The sequence below is a fragment of the Gracilinanus agilis genome, chromosome 2, assembly GCF_016433145.1.
Source record: "Gracilinanus agilis isolate LMUSP501 chromosome 2, AgileGrace, whole genome shotgun sequence".
NCBI lineage: Eukaryota > Metazoa > Chordata > Mammalia > Didelphimorphia > Didelphidae > Gracilinanus > Gracilinanus agilis.
Window position 1 is genome coordinate 575,782,813 of NC_058131.1, and position 22,657 is coordinate 575,805,469.

Consider the following 22,657-nt stretch of genomic DNA (forward strand, 5'->3'; position numbering starts at 1 on the left):
AGTCCTGGGACAGAGTCCAAAATTGTGGTGGGCAGGAGAAGTCTGAAGGGTGGGCAACGAGGCAATGGTGAGTTTGTGATATTGTGGAGAGGCAGCTGCAAAGCACGGCGAATAGCAGCAGTATCAGACTCAGACAGAAACAAGGACCACTAAACCCTGCATCATCATCCCTGCTGGCCATGTAGTGAAAACATTATCTGTTTTTATTATATTTTTATTTATTTGGTTATTTATTGATTTATATATTTTATTTATTAATTTATTATATTTTATCTATTTATTTGTATTTATTTTATTTAAATATTTCCCAATTACATTTTTTTTTTGTCTTCGGTGAAACTTGGGAATGTTGAGGGCTGCTTATGGCCTTCTGGCTCTGGTTTTTGACATTTCTGCTGTATAAGTGTATTAGATTCAGGTTTAAATCCTGTCTCAGATAATTATTAGCTATTTGACTTGGGCAAGCCATCTAACATCTATGAGACTCAGTTTCTACATTTGTAAAATGGAAATAATAATAGCCCCTATTACACAGGGTTGTTATAAGGATGACATGATATAATCTGTGATCTAGTTTGCATTTGCAAACTTTAAAGAGCTGCATAAATGTCAGCTATTGTTAGGAAGTCAGTGGTAAATTTGGGGGCAGTCAGTAGCAGTAGAGTGATGGAGACTGAAATACATCCAGGGTACTTCTCAGAAGAACATTTCTATAAGTTGTGGAGATGCCGATACCAAACTCTCCTCCCTCACTGTTTTTTTCAGATCAGAAAGTTCAAATTCCAGGTTTTAACATCCAAGACCTTCTTCCTGAGAACATACATGAATACTACCGCTACCAAGGTTCTCTGACCACTCCACCTTGTTTCCCCACCGTGCTCTGGACTGTTTTCCGAAACCCTGTCCAAATCTCCCAGGACCAGGTAACTTAGATGCCCCTCTAGGGTGTGTGCCATGCTTCAGTTTTTAGTAGACTAAGATATTTCATCATTTGCATAAGTTAATGAAAATCATAGGAAAATCAGAAACAACACATTTGTGTTTCTCTTATTTCCTATTCACGTGATATTAGAAGTAGAAAAAACAAGAATGAGAATCACAAATGCTTACCAGACTATGTCTTTTTTTCCCTCTCAGTAACTCTCAGTTCTCTCAGTAACATTTCTTAAGAAGGAATAAAGAAAAGAAAAAATACTCAAAAGTACAAAAATATTTATAGCTGTGCTCTTTGCAGTGGCAAAAAATTGAAAATGAGGGGATGCCTTATTTGTTACAATTCTGGCTTTTCTGCCCTTTAAATATAGGTAAGGCAGAAGACCTAAGTTTGAATCCTGCCTTAGACACACATTAGCCATGTGTGACTCTTAGAAAATAGGTTAGTGTCTTTGGTCCTCAGTTTCCTTATCTGTTAAATGAGAGGCTTAGACTTGATGACTGTTAATGTCCCTGGTAGACCTAAATTCCTTCTCTTATAATTCTATATTCCTCCATATCACCTAAAACCATACACATTCAGGCCCAATTTAAATTATAATAAATTACAAAATAGAAAACCATTATAAAATAGAATATGCTTATATAAAACCCCATTATAAGATATATTTATATATAATATATAAAATAAACAAATATTCTAAACTATTGAAAAATCAGTTCTTCTTGGAAAGTATAATAGAGATGAGAAAACAAGTAGAGGGCCAAATCAATAATGATTTTTGGTAAAACAGAGGGACAGCCAAATGTTAGAGGGGCAGGAAATAGCCCTTTGCTTTTCTAAATTGAAAATGCTTGCTTTTGAACCAGTCTACCACAATACACTGTACTCTGGAGAGCAAGTTGTTTTCCTGAGTCTCTCAGGGCTTCCTCACTGGAAGATACTCAGTACTCAATATCCACATGAAGGGTAGAGTTGGTAAGAATTGGGAGAGTAGATATCCTCCTTCTTGTTTCTGGTTCTAGCTTTGAAAGAGGACATCCATGTGCACACAAGTGTCCACTGGTGTTACACTTCACCAACAGATCTGAAGAAGGAAAGCCCGTGTTTCTTTCCTTCTCGTTCCTCACAGTAGCAGTAGAAGTTGAGAATGTGTGTCTCTGCTCCCTTGCAGCTGCTGGCTCTGGAGACAGCTCTGTATTGCACCCACATAGATGACCCCTCACCTCTGGAAATGATCAACAATTTCCGAAGAGTCCAAAAGTTTGATGAAAGGCTTGTACGTGTCTCCTTCCACCAAGGTAAGGTGATGCAGCCTTTTTTCAGTGGGGGAGGAGAGGAAGGGAGAATGATGGAGAGACCTCTATTCTCAGGGAGGCAAAGAACCTATTGCTTCCACAGCTGTCTGACTTCAGTAGAAGATGAACTAAGAAAAGTAGGACTGGCTTAGTAGTCCTGAGAAACAATTTGGTAAGGCCCTAGCAAACTTGAAACTTCCCCTTCTTTTCTCTCGATTGCTCACCTTCCAGTTGATGTTAATAGAGCATCAATCAGGAATTCCAAGTAAATAGCCCAGGACTTAAATTGGAAAGACTTTCTCAGGTAGTTCAGGAGGGAGCCTCTCTAGGGTTGACCCTTGAAGCCATAGTTCTGCCATGGAAATCTAAGGAATTCTTTTAATTCATGAGATATGAACACAATAAAGGCTGACTTTCGATTTGAGATTCTTGCTTTCTGCCCCATGTTCCCTTCTACTGCTGTCATCACCATCAGCTGAGATTCACCACCATCTCCTCCACAATTCATGTTTAAGTGCTCACAATGTACATGGAGCTAACATGTCAAACATAATCCATAGTAAAGACATTAATAATATTTAGCAGGGTTCTGCAAATTGACTAGGCTCTTCATTTGCTGCCCTCTTGCCAAATTTCCTTAGAGCTCTTTCACAGGCATATGTGTACTTACATCTCAACTTAAGGGAGCTTAATTGTTTTTACTTGTTATGCTATAATGAAGAAGAATTAGGTTGGGTTTTTTTTTTAAGTATCCAACCACAATGTCCAAGCTTAATGGAAGTCTAAAACTGAGCCTTTGTGGCTTTTTTTTTTTTTTTTTTTTTTGGTATGTTAGCCCACTTTGGCAGTCTGGTAAAATCTATGGAACCCTTCTCCATTTTTTTAATGTATAAAATAAGAATTCACAAAATTATAATGGAAACCTATTCTATTACAATACAGTGAACAAAATATTAAGAAAAATGCAAATTCGTGGATTCCAGGTTAAAAATCCATGCCCTACCGACACCTACCCTCCCTGACTCATATCCTGCAGCTTCTGAGAGAATATCGATGTAATTAACTCCTGATTTTGGTGTTCTCCAGCAGAGAAATATATTTTTGAAGGATGTTATTTATGATACCTCAGATTTTAAAAGTAATTTCTGTCAGCCCCATATGCCTGCTCCTAAGTGTCACTCCAACTGGATCTGTCTTATTTAAAGTGACAATAACATAGAAGACTGCACATTGTCTTTTAAAATGGAATTTACCATCTATGTCAATCCCTACCTCGCCCAGGATGTAAAACCACAGGGGTAGGGTCTTCCTGGGGCTCACACTTCCTTTTGCCATCTTCCTCTCTAACTGAAGATATTTATAACTAATCTCCCCACTTTGGAAGTCACTAGCAGGACAGTTTTCATGGACAATTCTCATTTTCTGTCCAGCGAACCTGGCAGCCCCTCGTGGCATAGTGAAGCTTTCATGAATATACAAAGAAGACACTATTAATTCTTTGTTAGAAAACCAGGCCCCTCTTTTCAGATCTTAATGTAGTTCTCACTTTGGCAGCACTCTTTTCTTTGATGTTGAGATGATAACATTTACCTACTGGGTTTAACTGAACAGATGATGGGTTTTTCAAAAGCACCTTCTGGAAAATGTTCTAAAGTAGGAGCTTTGGGATCTGTCTAAGTAGGTTCTAATTAGTCAATTATATTTTGTTCTGTTTAAGGTATATTGAGAAAACCTATTTTTGTTTCTTAAGAGGCAGGCAGAATGCCAGTGGGCGGGTCTCCTAAATTCTCATCTCTGTAACCTCAGGCAATAATATTCCCTCTTTCTTCCTCCACTGGAAAATTCCATCTGCTAACCTCAATGATTCTTAAGAAAGCAAATCTACATTATAACAACTGAGTTTGGGATACCTTGGGAAATTGAAAGTGATTTGCCTGGCATTAGGCCCTGCCAGGATATTACTTTTTTTCGAGTCTACTTTTTTTTTTTCCTGAATGAACTCTTCATTAAGTATCTCTGAGTGTTTAAACTTCTAAGATTATTCACTTCTTAATTAAGTAAAAACTCAAAATTTCCCCTTGAGATAGGAGAATATGTCAAGCTAGATATAATTGGATCCTGGTAAACTATTCTATGAACTATCAGTAGATACTTAAACCAACATAAACTGCTTTATCTTCCCTTGTCCCTGTTAGGAAACTTCCCTCCCTGAGATGTCTTCCATGTTGAACTGAATGTGGGTAGGCAAAGTGACTATTTATGAATCCAAACCTAATTTTACATTGCAGGGACACCCTTTGAGGGCAAATACAGAGGATCAGAAGAAATCTTACAGGACTTTGGGTTTGACATCTAAAAGTAACCATTGCTCCATAATGCTGAATGGATATATTGGAGAAAAATTAGCCATCTTCTTAGACCTGACCCAGGTCTAAGGTCTCTGCGTCAAATGCAGGCAAATTAGTGAGGCTTGATAGAAAGTGCTTTAGTATCCCATTGGGATTCTGCTGGGTGACCCTGTGGCAGAGGTGGAAGCCCACTTGGGGCACCAGGCCCAAGGAGGCAGATCTGCTCTTGATAACAAAGCAAAATGGAGACCCCGATACAGCTTTGCCATTTTCGCTAATGCATAGCTCAACTGTAAATGCTACTTCAGAAAACCCAGGCTGGCTCTAAATGCTCTTAGGATGGAAACAGACCATCCTGTACAGTGGAAGATGGATTATAGAAACTTGGCCAGAAACTTCATTCTCCCAGAATTCCACTTTTTAAAGACAGACTTATTAGAAGGGCTGCTTTTTTCCCAGTATTGATCAGGTGGCAATCAGAAGTATGAAACCTAAAACTTGTTGGAAGCTGCTAATTCTATTCATGAGACTCCCTACCACCTAAAGCAATTAAATACAGCATCACAAGCCCCCGGGCAGTTTTAGTTTTATAGTGCAGGTCTACTTAAGGAAATGTATCACAAACTAGTAGTGATCATTCGCAGCCTGGACCATTAAACGGAGAAATATCTCACAGTTGTAATCAGATTCGTTTAAATTCGTGTCTTTTTGTCTGAGAAGTTAATAAAAGCTATGGACCTTAGAAACAGCTAGAGTGAGAGCAATTAGTCATGAAGGGCAGTCCTTAGAAGAGGGAGAGAATTTTTTTCTTAAGTCATAGTTTTTAGAAAGCTTGAGAGGCTAGTGTAAAAATTAATTTATCAACAAGGGTCCCCAGGGCCCCCTGTACTATACTTGGTATAGTTAAGTATATAGAAGTTGAAGGCATGATAAGCTTGCCCTCCAGAAGTTTGTAATCTATAGTTTAAGCTTACAATCTATAGTTTGAACCTATAGCATAGAAGCTATAGTTTTATTTGGGTGGTTGTTCATAAGTTGGCTTCCCAGAAACATTAAAAAACAATTTCAGCTCTAAGGAACCAACAAAATAGAGCACAAAAAAAATCTACAGCCTTCCATGATATGCATAGACGCTTATGTTTCTGTGGAACAAAATGGAAAATTTGTTGACATTTAGCATTTAATCAATCAGCAAACATTTCTTAAGTGCTTACTATGTTCAAAATACTGTGGTAAGTGATGAAAAGGAATAGAAATGTTGAAGCAATTTTTAAAAATATGATTGGAGAAGACTGTGAGGATAATAGAAATAGTGAGAAAAGGTCTAGTTCACAAAACGTTAAGACGAATGGTTAATAGAGAAATCACATGATGTCCAGGATAGAGGGATGGCCTTAGAATTAGGAAAACGGGTTCAATTTCTGCCTCTGACCCATAGTGGTTCTATGATTATAAGCCAATTATAACTCCTCTAAGGTATAAAGTTCAGACTAATTGCTTATCTACATCAGTGGAGAGAGTTTCTACTTTGAGAGTCCTTCATAATAAGGAATTCTCTAGTCTGTACTGATAATAATAATTCTAAGAGCCCAGAGCCAAATTTCAGAGGATTTTAAATCTTCTATTATTTTCACTAATTTTCCCTTCCCATTCCTATTCTTTATATCTTTTCTACCAAATCCTTACTTGTTTGTAAATAATACCTTTAGGTAAGAATCGTGCTAGATGTTTTCTTTGCTCCCTTCCTTATGGCATCAGTAGGATGTAGGACTAGAAAAAAAGAATTGATTTGTATCCATCAGCGTTTTTGTTGTTGAGTCTTTTTTCAGTTACGTCCAACTCTTCCTGACTCTATTTGGGATTTTCTTAGTAAAGATACTAGAGTGATTCACCATTTCCTTCTTCAGCTCATTTTATACATGAGGAACTGAGGCAAATGGAGTTAAACTGGGGACCCAGGATTTTGGTCATATTCTACTGGAGACTCTTTGGCCCAAAGACCACAGCATTGGGTCTAAGAGAAAAGGCAAACAAAGCAAAGTAACTCTTAGCTTAAAAGATGGCAATAAGCTTTGTTTTCATATGTTAGGAGCAATCAAAATGTTAAGTACATAAGTTAACATGACTGAGAGGGCCCAATAGTTTCTATAACCATGTTCTTAAGCTTGCTTGCTGCTGGGTGCTGCTGTTAAATGTAATCTATGTCAGAGGCAAGAGCCCGGCTAAATGAGATACAGGCTACATGAATCCATTTCTTCCCAAAACAAAATCTGTGAAACAACAGTTAAAATGCTAATGCCCATATTACCAGATGGACTGCGGTCAACCATTTTATATTCAGTGTTAGTGAGTTTATGATAGAAGCCATAAAATCTTGCCAAAAGAGAAATTCATTCTCAATACGGCTTTACTGAGAATAAGAATAAGGTGAGAGATGGTTTCAGAGTGAACTGGGTTTGCAGCTTGGCTTAGTAAAAGTTAGTGAAATTCAGTCTTGCTTAGCCCTTAACAATCCTGCAATTCCTTCCAAATCTAACAGCAAAACGCTCCCCAGAGAACATAAAAAAAGCTAAGATGGCTAATTTTGGAATTGTCAGGGAATTTAACCACTTTAATTGATGTTATCATATTTTGTTTGTGAAGTTATACGTTTTTTGAAGCTGTGTGTCGTGGGGCTTCGTCATTTGTAAATAAAGAACATTTGGTGGTAATTAGTGCATCACAATTTTTTTCTGAATTAGTTCAAATCAGAGAGACCATGTAACAGGGTAGATTAAAAACAATACAAACTTCTTAATTTTACTTGGAATAAAAAAGATCTGGTCTCAAATTCCATCTTTGATATTTATAAGCTTTGTGTCCATTGTACAAGTCACATAAGCCTCAGGCAACTCTCTAAGATTACAAATCATACAGAGTTTGGGATGTGCCTGAAAGTCCTTGATATTATCCATAGAGTTCAAATCATCACATTACAGATATTTAAACCAGGAAATAGGAAGTCAAGAAGTAAGAGAACAGTGGACTCCCAGAGGCAAAGGAAGAATCATTTAATTTAAATGATTGCTACATTTATTTCCTATGCCCCAACTATACATACTAGACTTGCCAAGGAAATACAACTCACTGAGTGGAAAAGATGCCCTGAGAAGGCCCCTTGGTTGTTGGCCATCTTGCTCTGGATTCTTGAAACAAGGTGCAAAGATAGGTGGGTGAGCACCGCAAGACAGAGTAAATTTCAGGAGCCACCTCACTCCTTAATCTGTATCTGTGAGGAAAGTTGATCATAAATACAAATTTTTTCCAATATTCACACTTTAGTCTTTACATAAGTGTTGCTTTATAGCAATGGTTCCCAAACTTTTTTGGCCTACAGCCCCCTTTCCGGAAAAAATATTACTTAGCCTCCTGGAAATTAATTTTTTAAAATTTTAATAGCAATTAATAGGAAAGATAAATGCACCTGTGGCCATCACCGCACCCCCCCCCTGGATCGCTGCAGCACCCAACAGGGGGGCGGTAGCGCCCACTTTGGGAATCACTGCTTTATAGTATCCATTTGTTAATGGTGTTAAAATGACCGTCATTTAGAAATTAGTTGGAAATTCCATAAGGCTCTTAAATTTACCTAATCCTCTTTTATTACATTTACAGATTTCAGATAATTTTCCAACTGACCTTGAAATGTTTTTCTGTTGCTTTGACTTGGAAAGAGGAAAAAAAACTGGACTCTAATCCTACCATCCATCAATCTTGCCAGATGGTTGACTTCTAACCTGAGCTTGTTAGGAATTTTTTTTTTAAACCCTTACCTTCCATTTCAGAATCAATACTGTGTACTGGTTCAAGGCAGAAAAGCAGTAAGGGCTAGGCAGTTGGGGTTAAGTGACTTGCCCAGAGTCACACAGCTGGGACGCGTTGGAGTTCAGATTTGAATCTAGGACCTCCTTGTCTCTAGGCCTGGCTCTCAATTCACTGAGCCATCCAGCTGCCCCCTTGTTAGGAATTTTGAAGGGCTTCTAGCTTGAATTAAGTCCCACAGAATATCCTGACATTCACTGTCTTTAAAAATACAAAATTTCCAATAGGGAAAATTTTTTAGAAGTTTCAGTCCCATTCTGAGCCCATCTTCCTAAAATCTGGGCGTAAATGAGTTAGTCTGAGACTGAGTTACAGAACCTCTTGACTAAACATGCTATAGAATGGTTTACCTGAAAAGTAACAAAATATTCTGTGTGTCACCACTTCAAGGAACCATGTTTTTCATCAGTATTGCTCCACTGAATGCAGAGTCACAACTTAGATATATGCTTCATTCTTCATAAATTCCTACAGCTGGAAAAAGTCAACAGGTGGCCAGTCTTATGATGATAAGCCTCTCCAAACTCAGCAAGGCTGGTTCTATAGTGGCAGTTATACAGTCCATTATTGATCCTTATTTCAAAGCTTTGCCAGTTTGATAAAGACCTTATCGAACTTGAACTCTGTTCACGTAGCCTTCAAGAGAACAGCCTTCAAGAAATAGGGCATCACAAGTAGAATTAAGGTGAAGGACTAAGGCAGTGTGATTGAGGAAGACCTGACCCAATATAAACTCTGAAGTCGGCTCTGTTCTGTGTTCTATATTTACCCAGTTTAATTTTTCTTGAGCTGGATTTAGTTGTTTAGTAAAAACTTATCCAGAGAGAGAACCAGCATTTCATTTGGTAGTTTTGGCTTATATTTGGTGTATTTCTCCAAAGGTTTTATAGTCTTAAGTTGGCAAAAGATATATTGGAAATCTCAAACTTCAGTTCATTAAATTCTGTGATACGTTGGGAAGTCACTGAGAATTATCCTGTTGTTTTCACCATATTCCCTCATCATTATGTCACACATTATCTGCAGAAAGGTCTTATATCATTTCTCTGAAAGGAAAAGGACCATGTTTTGCCTTTAAATCAAATACCAGATCTTCTTAGAGAATGCCAGATTGTTCCAGGAACCACAAGCTGTGTAATGAGGTGCGTGTCCCTCCTTTTGGATTTTTCTCTGATTGCACTTGGGAGTTGTAGAAGTTCCTTAAAAACCAATTAACCAATTTCTTTTGGCCTAGCAAGATGCCAGTGGAAGAACTCAGCTCTTGTAACCATGGAGTCAGTTTTACAGAACAGCAAGCAGTGTGCCCTTGTGGCAAGTGGTAGGCTCAGCCAACCTTCTAAAAGTGTTCTGCGGCTTGCTTGAGTTTGTACCTTTCCTGAAGTCGATCGCATATTTTTCAGTGTACAGCTTTCCTTTTTTGTGTGGTCCAGTCTCTGTTGTGTCCTATACACATTAAGGCTGCTCGGCCTCAACTCCCTCACCTTACCGCATCAGCAAGATGTTGATGCTTTGACCAACCAACTCCATCATGCCCTTCTGCTGAGTTGAGAGCATTTTTACCTTTCCCAACTTCCGGATTTCATAGGTCCTTTTTGCTTCTAGCTATTGTATTTCTCTCAAAGATAACCGCTTGTCTCCTCTCCTTTGTTTCTTGGAATCTTAAAGGGACCCAAAGCCAGGGAATGGCATGTTGGTCTTTCATCTCAAGGTTTTTGACAGGAAATGATATGGCATCATTCCTGAATCCTAATTCCTGCTTATATTGCTTAGCTTTGAGGCTGGAGAGAAAATATTGCTATAACTTGATAATATATGTTCTTTAGCTTTGTGTCTCTGTTGGTATTCATTATTATTTCTCTGGGACTTACATTCTAAATCATTTCTGTAGGCTAAGGCTGGGCAGCTTTTTCAGACATTCATACAAATGCTGTATAGCATATTATTATTATTAGCATTATGGTAATAATAATAATAACATTACTATTAATAATAGTTTGCATTTATATAGTGATCTAAGTTTTCAGAGTACTTTACAAATATTATCTCATTCGATTCTCAAAACAATCTTGGGAAATAGGTATTATTACTATCCCTACTTTACAGAGGGGAAAACTGAGCCGTAGAGATGTTACCTAATTCACCCCAAATTACACAGCTAATAAGTAGTCGAGGCCATATTTGAACTCAGATTTTCTTGACTCCATGCCCAGCAGTCTTTTCACTGTGCCACTTGATAAAGATCCTCATATGGAAGATCAATAAAGCTGGTTTTTTCTTCCTGGGCAACCATGGAGTCTGACTGTGTGTTCTTAAGGAAAATATGTTCAACTCCCAGAGCCTCAGTTTCTTTATATGCAAGAAAAGCCTGATTGCCATTGAAAAGGGATTATTAAATACCCATATGGTGGCAGGATGGAAAGCACTGTGTTGTTCAGCCAAGATTGAGATTTCTCAGCTGTTCACTCTACTTTTTGTGGTATTGAGGTATAGGGTCTTTTAGAGTGACAATTTAAAAAATTCTCAAGCAGTCAGGCTTGCCAATAATAGTCTTATGTGGAGAGAAAAGGTTCAGCATTCATAGGGATCCTGGGATGCAAGAACAAAAAATAAGGGCTATTTTATCGGAGACATGAGAAATTTAAACCATAAATAAGTTTTTCCTTCCATGCCTTATGACTAGAAACCTCTAGATATATTAAACAAATCTAAAACCCAAATTATACTATGTCAAGTCCACAAGCTTACAAAAGATCAGTGCACAGGCGACAGAAATAGCATAAAACCTTCCCATGAGGAACAACATCCTTGTGTCCAGGGATGGAAGAGCTCCAGAGGAGGGCAGTGGATCTGGGCAAGGAAGCCCACTCTCACCTCTCACCCAGTATTCAGTGTGGCAGAAGGGGGATAAATGGCAAATGAGAAATGAGGCAGGCTGCCCCCTTGGATTGGTGGGTGACACTTTTCTAGGTCATCTCTCTCCAGCATCTCTGCTTATCACGATGAAAAAAAAATGTTAGGCAAAGGGAACACAGACTGGTCAGGAGGTCACGTAGGACAAAGGAGAATATGTGGGTTAAGGGAGATAAAACTGAGAGTAAAATAAAGTAGTAGTAAAGACAGGATAGTCAGATTCCAGCTTTGAGATGAGAAAGGGGAAGCCCCTATTAAGGGTCTCACCCAGAGTGTGTTTTATAAATGTTTGTGGACTTGAATGAAAGCCTCCATATTTATTAAGTAAATGTGACGATGTTATAGAGTTTGGTTGAGTATGTTGGGAGGATTTAGGGGGGCCCTAAGAGAGTTTTATGACTAGGACCTTTCTAGTAGATAGAACTGCTGCCCAGCTAAATTAATGAAAAACTCTTCAGATACCAGGGATCCTCACTAAAGGGAGCCTTTGAGTGTCATCTTAACAACTTGCCTTCGGAGGGAAGAAGAATGTGCCCCTGGGGATTTTGCAAGGAATTCCAAGGGAAAAGTCATAATCTTAAGAGATTAGGTTAGGCCAAGCAAAACCGTAAGATAATTGTATACATTATTGAATTCAAAGCCAATGAATGTCTCTCTGGGTTATCTAGTTGAAAAGAGTATCTCCAGCTTACCTAAGAATGAATGTTATTTCATATTGAGGCCAGATGGCACAGAATGCTGGCACTTGAGTCAAAAAGAAGCAAGTTCAAATTTCACTTCAGACACTAGCTGTGTGACTCTGGGGCAAGTCACTTAACTCCATTTGCCTCAGTTCCTCATCTGTAAAATGAGCTGGAGAAGGAAATGGCAAACCACTCCAATGACCGCTTTCTGCCTTAGTTTTCTCAACTGTAAGATGGAGAGAATAATAGCATCTACCTCCTCAGGTCATTGTGGGGATTAAATGAGATAATATTTGTAAAATACTTAGCATCATGTTTAGAACATAGTAGGTGCCAAATAGATTCCTTTTTTCTTTCCTTCATGGGTCGGGAGGCCTATGGTGAGCATAACTAGGCTGCAGTATATTACTAACGATGAATTGCATGAAAACACTATGCATGATTAGTACTGGGGATACAGACATAGAAAATGATATAGTCTATGAAATCAAGGAATTTACAATCATGTAATTTTTCAATCCCATGAAGAGTGGGTTGCTATTTTGGAGAAACTGGAGGTGGGGAGACAGGAAGGTCATCACAGTAGCCCGGGTGAAAGTCGATAGGAACCCAACCTAAGGTGATGACCATGGAGGTGGAGAGGCCATTTATGAGAAGGATTTTGGAGTTAGAATCAGCAGAAATTATCAGTTGATTAGATGTGAGAGTAAGGGAGAGAGAAGAGTGTGGAAAGAGCCAAAATTTCAAATTGGCTTGAAGAATGGTAATGACACTGAAAGAAACATTCAGGTAAAGAGGAAGGGGTGATAGGATCACCGATGTCAAGCTAGACGGGACCCCAGGAGCCACTTAAACAAAGCCTGCTATTTTAGAGTTGAGGTAACAGAGGTCTTGGGAAACTAAATGATTTGCCCAAGGTCACACAAAGAGTAAGCATCTGAAGTAGGATCTGAACACAGGTCCTCTCTTGATTTGGGGAAAGAGATGAGTTCAGTTTGGGGACATTTTGAGTTTGAAGTGCTAACAGGATATCCAGATACAAAAACCTATGGGTTTTCTTCAATCATAGGATCAATTATTTATTTAGAACTGGAAGGAATCTTGGGGATCTTTGAGCTAAACCTCCTCATTTTATAGATAAGAAGACAGGTCCCCAGAGGTTAAGTGATTTGCTTAGGGTCACAGAGTTTCAGTGTCTTAGGGGGATTTGGGCAAAGATCTTTCTGACCTTTCTGACTCTATCCACTTAGGTTCCTAATCCAGGATAGAAACCAAGGGAAAGGAGAAGGGTTGCAAATGTTGTCATCTTCTTCCTAAAAGTGACCATTAAAGTCAGATTTCTTTTTTTTTTAAAGCTTTAGGAGTGGATGAAATTGATAACACAGAGACAGACAGACAGTTAGACAGAGAGAGAGAGAGAGAGAGAGAGAGAGAGAGAGAGAGAGAGAGAGAGAGAGAGAGAGAGAGATTGGTTGAGATCAGAGAATAAATGTTCTGAGGCCCAGCCTAGAGAAGTAGACAACTGACTTTCCTAAATGAGCCTAATTTCTAACTTAGCCCTTCTTAGATCTCAGGTGAGAATCTCTTTCCTTCTTTGACCATACTGTTTATGACAATAGCAAGGAGTTTACTGTGAAGATCTTTCCTAGCACAATCATAGCAATTTCTCAATGGAAAAAAAGAAATACTTATAGGGGTATCTAGGAAAGAATGACAATCTCTCTTTCCTTCCTGGAAGAATATTCCCTCCCACCAATGGTAAAACTCTAAGCATGAAACATTCCAAGGAGACCTGCATAACCTCAAGTCCTCCCTACAAATAAGGTGGGATGGAGTCTCATTCAACACATGGAGCCCAATCAGAAAAATTTGGCTCTGGGTTAATTTTGACTTTTTTTCCCTCCTTTTTAAGAGCAAGACTTTTCCTACGCAGGACTGAGTATGGGTATGTGGCTGGTTGGCCAACTGTGCATGTTCCTGCAGAGTGATCTTTGTGATTCTGTTTTGTGATTTGTGCCTGTGGTAACTTTGATCTTTTCTCTGCTTTTCTATGCTGTCGCTATGGATACTTTCCATGTCCTTCTAACGGGTTTTACACGGGGAGTCATTCTCTCTTATTTTAAATCAAAATGAACTTACCAATCAGACATTTGCTCAATGAAAGATTTAATCAGTAGTATATTTCCAAAGAGTCTCTTCCAGGCCTACTATTGGCCAGGATGTGAAGCCATCTCCTAAAGATGTGCTGGTAAAGGTGGACTAAGCCAAAGATAAACTGTTGATTGGGTGTATAACCTTGGGAATGGGCTGCACATTGTTCTATGTTTGCTTGAAATTCTGCTTTGTAATTTTTATGAATAATCAGACATGGAAATTGCAGGATATTATTGAATCTGACAAATAAGCCTAATTAAAGATATGTTACACTATCCTGTAGCATCATTAAGTTTGAAATTGCTTTCTTTAAAATGCCTCACTAGAGGATATCTAGTTGTGTCTTGCTAAGAAAGACAAGGCACAGGAATCAGATGCTATTTTTCCAATTTATTTCTCTAAGTGTGAGTAATCTTCCAATTGCGGTTCATCTTCACATCTGTTTACAGTAGGATTAAGCAGAGGGCAAGGGAAGAACAAGGTTTAAATGCTACATGTTGATTCTCTCATCACCAGGAGTCATCCTCTCGGTGGCAATAGCTGGGGTTCTAGGAGTCGCCGTCATCCTGGCGTTATCAATTTGGCTTCTCCGAAGGAAGAAGAGGTGAGCTAGTTTGGTGTCATTATGCTCAGATGTTATGGAAAAGCTAAAACAGGTTCCAGCTTGCCCCAGAAGGTATGATACCACAAAGCCCAGCTCATCTCGGCACCAGAATGTCAGAAATCCTGTGAAGTCCAGTGAAGGTTAGGTAGGGGGTGGGATAACGGAGACTTTTTCATAAACAAATGCAGATTTCTTATAAGATTATAGATTTAGGTCTGGGAAGGACCTCAGAACCATCTGGTTCAATGCCTCATTCTATAGATGAAGTCCTAAGATGGAAAGAGGTTCGGTGATGTATCCAGTGTCACAGAGGTAATAAGTGGCAAAGGCAGGATTTAAACCCACATCCTCTGACTCTAGATCCTCTTTCCACTGTGTTCCTAGCAGGTGAAAATGACCTAAATCTTCTGACTACAAACTTTATGTTGTTCTATGCTGCCTTGCCAATAGGAAAGAAGGGTCACACCTATAGAAAATAATGAATGGCTTGGCCAATGTTATTTTAGGGTATCTTCTCCCAAGCTTAGACATTCCAGTCATAAGTCGAAGAAAACCCACAAGATGGAAGTGCATCAGGGTCAGCTAGGTGACTTAGTGGAGCCAAGCCTAGATATGTGGCTTGGGTTCAAATCTGACCTCAGATACTTCCCAGCTGGGTGACCCTGGGTAAATCACTTAACCCCCATTTACTAGCCCTTACTACTCTTTTGCCTTGGAACCAATACACAGAATTGATCCTAAGACTGAAAGTAAGGGTTTATTTATTTTCTTTTTTTATTTTATTTTCAAAAACCCTTACCTTCCATCTTAGAATCAATACTATGTATTGATTCCAAGGCAGAAGAATGATAAGGGCTAGGCAAGGGAGGTTAAGTGACTTGCCCAGGGTCACCCAACTGGGAAGTATCTGAGGTCAGATTTAGACCCAGGACCTCCCATATCTTGGCCTGGCTCTCAATCCACTGAGCTACCTAGCTGACCCCTATTTCCTTTTTTATTTCATTTTATTTTTTTAAACCCTTACCTTCCATCTTGGAGTCAATACTATTGACTCCAAGGCAGAAAAGTGGTAAGGGTAGGCAATGGGGGTCAAGTGACTTGCCCAGGGTCACATGGCTGGGAAGTGTCTGAGGCCAGATTTGAACCTAGGACCTCCCATCTCTAGGCCTGGCTCTCAACCCACTAAGCTACCCAGCTGTCCCCCTCCCCCATTTCCCTTTTTAAAGGGAATTGCTAGCCTCAATCTTACATCTGCCCTGATGGTTGTGGTTCTCCTTCTCTTGGCTAACTTGAATTGTGTATTTTCCTTTTTCCAGCAGCAAGAAAGAAGATAACAAAGGAGTTATTTACAAACCTGCCCTCAAGAAGGAGGCTGAAATCAATCCCTGAGAACACTAGAACTTCTTCCAGGCCCTTCATCCAGGGGAAGACCCTTACCCTGGACTGTTTGGGGCCACTAGGCATTCTCCAGAGCAGATCAACCAACCGCTACTATTAGTCTTATTGTTTTGATGTGACTCAAGTACTGAGCCAGTTGTAAAAAGTCATCTCCTTAAGTTTTTACTCTTTGTAGCATCAACAAGGAGAGTTTTCATATCAGTAAGCATGAACACTGAGCTGTTTGACAAATCTAGGCAAGACACTGAAATGATCTGGGTTCTGGAGCCACCGTGGTACCCAGGCACCCACGAGGCTCAAGAGAAGAGTAGTACGCTATTCTGGATAGATTAGCCCAACCAAATTCTGCTAAGGAGTCTACAATACCTTCAAGATAACTTTACAGGGTCACTAGACTATGTATTAGGGACTTATGTGTCATGCTATGCCCTTGCCACTTATTTTAAAAAATAGAGTGTAGGTAGAGCATTTGTTTTTTTTACCTTTCCCTTTTATGACCTGCATAGCACTAAAGAGTATTAAGGTGAAAGCCCTAAAAGAGGCAGAGAACAGACCTCTAACTTTAGTCACAGACTTGACATTTTCAGTAACTGCTCTTATTTTCATAACCTTCTAAATCTCACGACAAAGAATGTATTTGTTGGGGAATGCATTTGTTCCTTAAACCTCACTTGAAAGGTCTGTGAACCTCTTGTTATTATAGATTAGGTCTAGAATGGGAAGTACTACAGAGGCCATCTAATGCCACCTCCTAATTTTATAGGTGAGGAAACGTAGGCCCAAGGAGATTAGTGACTTGTCCAAAGTTACCTGGATAGTCAGTATCCTAGGCAAGATTTGAATCCAGATCTTCTGACTTCAGAGCCAGTTCCCTTTCCTCTGTGTTCCCGTTAAGCTATAATGAACAGTCGTTTTTTAAGATTTGATTTGTGGGTATCATTTCCCCTCTGGGCAGGAAGAGTTTTCCTTCATTCTATTCCTTTTGTACCATGGCAAATTATTCACACATAGCATAGCATAGAGAAGATGTGGGGCAAGAAAAATTATGCTTTTCTGCACAAAAAGGCAAATGAGGACTGATCTTGGATGTTAATGCCTACATACTAATTAACTGTAGAATCTTGACTTTCCAGAGAACAAGCACTGAGTTAGGGACCCTGATCCTGGGTTTGGGCAAGGATGTGGCCAAGATTTAAGTGTTTTTTGTATGTGTGAGGGGATAGATAAACCTAGGATGGATAGTGGTACTCACCTAGAAATTTGAGATTGCATGTAAATTTTCATCTGAGTTCATTTAAGAACTCTTTTGTTCAAAGGCATTTCCCAAGCCTTTGAGAACTAGATTAGCTAGGTACGGTCCTATCCAGTATTCTTTCCAGTAAGACAGTGATGTATTGTGTTTCTTAGACTTAAACATGTATATGTTTATATATATGTATGTGTGTGTATACATATACATATATGTATATATACACATATACACATACACTTCGGACTCTAGACAGATAGGTTGGGATGGTAGAGGACTGGTATCAGGCAGGATGACCAGAGTTCAAGTTCTACATTTGATACATATGGGCTCTTTGAGCCTGGGGGGGTGTAAGTCCCCTCAAACAACTCTCTAAGACTTTACACTGTTTGCTATCTGCTCTGGGAGAGGGTTTCCTTACTAGGAGTTCCTTTCACTGATGAAATCAAAGCCAAAACAAAAACCAAATGAAAATATTTGCTCTAACGTCAGAAGTGGGGATGTGATTTACTGCTGCTGTTTTCCATACTAGAACAGAAATGAGATCAGAGGAACTCAAATTGCCTTTGGATCTTAAGGGGAAAAGCAAAAGCAAAGAGTTGGAAGATTTTTTTTTTGACTAGAGCCAGATGTCATCTGTCATTCTGCTTGACTGGGGGATAAATGCATTTGCAACAAACACAACCATAAGAAATATAAATCTCCTTTATTTGTGGCAGACTCTGGTCAGTTAATATATCTGTGGGCATTTTCTTGAGTGGACCAACCAAATATAACCATTCTACTTGTGCGGTTCATAAGATTCTTTCTGAAAGGGTCGTCCCCTCACTTATTTTTCCTCCAGAGTTGTGACAATGTATGACAGGAATTCAGTTCCCATATTTATCCAGAAACCCATATTTAGACTTAACCTTCCATCCCTTCAAGGGCCCTCAACATAAGTGATTCCTGAGATTTCTTTTCTCTCCTTTCCTCGATTGGCTGCCTGCACAAACTGAAGAGTTCTTGCTGACCAGTGGATCTCTGTGAACTTGGTAGCTCAGTCTTGTGAAAAAGATTTAATAATTTGTCACTTTCTGTAGGGCTTGGACACCTAGCCACATTGGTCACTGCCACATTCTTTTTTTTTTTTAAATAACCCTTACCTTCTGTCTTAGTTCTACAGCAGAAGAGCAGTAAGGGCTAGGCAGTGGGGGTGAAGTGACTTGCTCAGGGTCACTTAGCTAGGAAGCGTCTAAAGCCGGACTAGAAACCCAGGACCTCCCATCTCTAGGCCTCACTCTCAATCCACTGAGCCACCCAGCTGCCCCCTAAATAGCCACATTCTTAATGAGGTCCGTTGTGTAAGAAGCAGCTAGCAACTAAGAAAGAAGTAAGGATGGATATTTAGCAATTCAATGGCCTTTTTAAATCAAACAATCTGAACCTTTTTACTCTGTTCTGGTGGAAGAGCAATTATCAGTCTTTTCAAATGAGCAGAATGAACTGATGAGATCTGCTTGTTTTGCCCCAAGGCAGCGATCAGAAGTGAGTGTAATTATTCCATAGCAGAGTGAGTGCCTTTCAAATATTCTTTACACACTTAATGGATGGGTTTTATACTTGGAACTAGATAATCAATCATTGTACCTGGCCCAAGGGCTATTCATAAAACAGAAAATTTACTGTTTGGAAGGGATAGAGTGGCAATTTTTTCCCTCATCCTTTTCTTCCTACAAACACAGCATGCATGGCCCCAAAAGAGAGCAAACCCACAGCAGTAATAAAAATAAGGAGATGGGAATCAGGTCACAAAAAGTCAAAATCTCCTTTCCTATTCACTAAATCCTTCCTGCAGGTAGGGACCAAACTTAGGACATTTCCTGCCCCCCCCCCCATACCAGTTCCTTTGGCTCCAAATAAAGAATATGGATGAATGAAGATACTGTATTTTACTTTTACCCTGAATATATCAGTGGGGTTCAGTGTATTCAAAGCAGCTTCCCAAAATTATATACCTCTTATGCTTTCTACTGATTACAATTAAGGATCTAGGTCTCTGCCCAATTTCTCCAATGCTACCTGATAGAAATGATGAAAAACTTTTTTGTTTCCATTCTCAGATACTTATTGCCTTTGTATTATGAGTAATTTTGATGAAAATGTGCATTGTACATACAAAAGATTACAAATAAAATGTTTTCCATTTCAGTCTTTAGAGTCTGAAAACAAGCATTAGTTCAATGCCTGCCATCCATGTATGAGTAGGTTCTGGCGATATAAAACCAAAAGAATTGTTCCTACCCGGGAGGACATTCTGCTGGGGAGAATCTTAGAGGGAGAGGGTCAGGATTCAATATATACACAGTCAAATATATCTAACCCTATGTATATGTCACATAATTTGAGACGAGAAAAAACATTAACTATTGGGGGGTTGGGGAGTGAGATTAGGCAAGGTTTCAAAGGGGAGCTATTAAACAAAGGGGAGCTATAAAAAGGGTGATTATAGACTTTCAGGTCCACCTTGCTGTCCATTGTTATCAACATTAAGGTCCTGTGTCTTGGCTCAAAAGAAATAATTACAGATGTTCTTTCCTTTGTCCAATCAAAAAGCTCATATTTTTGGAGACCTCCCCTGTGCTCGGTGCTGTCATTTTACCCAACCCAACAACATCTAATTACTGGTAAACTGACTGCTTCAAAGAATCACAGAATCTACGAGTTGGAAAGAATAGTAACTAACGTTTGCAAACCAGTCTAAGGTTTGCATGGCAGTTTACAGACTAGATCTCATTGACTCCCTGTTCCACCACAAAGGTGTCAGACACTGGTCTGCAATATTCCCAGCAGGAATTAGATGAAAATGTAATTGGAATTTTTTTAATCCTTACTTTCTATCTTATTAACAGTTCTAAGACAGAAAGGGCAAGAACTAGGCAAATGGGGTCATACAGTAAGAAAGTGGCTGAGGTCACATTTAACCAGATCCTCTCAACTCCAGGCTGGGTGCTCTATCCACCATGTCACTTAGCTGCCCTTGATTGGGAAATAGTTAACAAAATAAGTAAAAATACAATGATGTTGTTTGGTCATTTTCCATCATATCTGCTCTTTGGGACCCCTTTTGGGATTTCCTTGGCAAAGATACTACAGTGGTTTGCCATTTCCTTCTCCAGCTCATTTGACAGATGAGGAAACTGAGGCAAACAGGGTTAAGTGATTTGCCCAGGGTCACATAACAGTGTCTGAGGCCATATTTGAAGTCTTGTCTTCCTTCCTTACTCCAGGCTTTTGGCTCTCTCCCTAAGTTTGAATTTAGCATAATTACTTCGAAGCATCACACTATCAGGTTAACTTCTGAAGGTAGCCACAGGACAGGGTGCTCCCTTGCTGCAGGGCGCAGTTTCAATAATGGTCTGGGTCATATAAATCACTCCTCTAGGCTATCCTGGTACTCTAGGCCCAGCTGCCCACCAACTCTGGTGTGGCCTCCTATCACTGGACCTTTATGTCTCCAGCCTTTCAAAGCTCATAGTTCCCTACATCAAAGAAAAGACACAAACAAGAGGTGGCCCCATTCCCAGTGCAAACATACCATACCAGGGAGGCCACTGAGGATAAGGGTGGCCTTATAAGGATAAGGCTCCCATCCCACCTGGTCCTCTGGAGCTCAGGGAGTTGTCCTTATACCTTGGGGCCAACAAGAAGGAAAGAAAGAACAAATTTCTCTGTTGGGGACTTTTGCATGCAATGCCCAATTCTAGCTCAGATACTTTTTTGCCTTTCATTTATTACATAGTATGCTAACTGGAAACAGTCACTGACAGCTGGAAGAGCCAAGCCCTTGCCATCCACATCATTATAGATTTCTGAAAGTAGGTTCCCCAAGGCTACAGGGACTGGGATCCTCTTACTGGTAGGTCTCCTTTTACATCACAATAAGATATAATGGTAAGATTGTCTCCCTAACTCATATCTGTAGCCTTTCCCAACCTAGGCATTTAGTAAATGTTTGCGGAATGGATGACAGGATTAGATCATAAGATGTAAGCTTCCCTCCAGTTTTAATATCCTAAAATCAATACAAAAATCTCCAAGGAGAAAAGAATTGAGAGAAGAGTAGCACCAACCAGTTTTGAGAATGGCTCTCAAATGGAAAATACATCTAGTATATGTCCAGTGAAGGACTGTATGCCTGGGTGACCATCCTGCCTAAGTGCAGAGGTTGATGGATTGATTTTTTTTTGAGGATAATAGCAAAAGTTTCCATTTTATTTATCTACTGTGAAGTTTTTTAAATTAATTAATTAATTTAGAATTTTTTTTGCCATGGTTACATGATTCATGTTCTTTCCCTCCCCTCCTCCCAACCCCCTCCCATAGCCAATGCACAATTCCACTGGGTTTTACATGTGTCATTGATCAAGACCTATTTCCATCTTATTCATAATTGCACTAGGGTGATCTTTTAGAGTCTACATCCCCATTCGTATCCCCTTCGACCCATGTGATCAAACAGTTGTTTTTCTTCTGTGTTTCTGCTCCCACAGTTCTTCCTCTGGATGTGGATAGTTTTCTTTCTCATAAGTCCCTCAGAATTGTCCTGGATCCTTGCATTGCTGCTAGTGGAAAAGTCCATTACATTCGATTGTGCCACATGTATCTGTCTCTGTGCATAAGGTTCTCCTGGTTCTGCTCCTTTTGCTCTGCATCAATTCCTGGAGGTCATTCCAGTTCACATGGAATTCCTCCAGTTCATTATTCCTTTCAGCACAATAGTATTCCATCACCAACAGATACCACAATTTGTTCAACCATTCCCCAGTCGAAGGGCATCCCCTCATTTTCCAATTTTTTGCCACCACAAAAAGCACAGCTATAAATATTTTTGTACAGGTTTTTTCCTTATGATCTCTTTGGAGTATAAACCCAGCAGTGATATGGCTAGATCAAAGGGCAGACAGTCTTTTAAAGCCCTTTGGGCAGAGTTGATGGACTGATAATTCAGTCATATTAACTCTCAAAGAGCTTAGTAGCAGAGAGGCTGGGATATATACCCACCCCCTGAAGTAGTGAAGTATAATTATGAAAACATTTAAAAACTATTCTAGTCCTTTGAATATGACATTACTTAGAACTTCATTTGGGTTAAGAAACTCTTTTTTGTTAGAATGTCCTATGGGTATTCTGCCCTTGTCAGACCTCATCTAGAGAAGTAGTCTTCAGTTCTGGGAAT

The 22,657-nt window shown here is 39.4% G+C and overlaps 1 protein-coding gene across 1 annotated transcript in view; it reads left to right on the forward strand.

Moving 5' to 3' along the window:
• The window catches only part of CA12 (carbonic anhydrase 12), a 69,291-nt gene extending 51,849 nt beyond the window's left edge, over positions 1–17,442 (forward strand). The window contains exons 5-9 of the mRNA XM_044660125.1: positions 766–923; positions 2,109–2,235; positions 13,947–13,979; positions 14,705–14,792; positions 16,109–17,442. Of these exons, the coding sequence (XP_044516060.1) occupies positions 766–923; positions 2,109–2,235; positions 13,947–13,979; positions 14,705–14,792; positions 16,109–16,181 (479 nt within the window). The 3' untranslated portion in view covers positions 16,182–17,442. The remainder of the gene's footprint in view (positions 1–765; positions 924–2,108; positions 2,236–13,946; positions 13,980–14,704; positions 14,793–16,108) is intronic.
• The last annotated feature ends 5,215 nt before the right edge of the window (positions 17,443–22,657 follow it).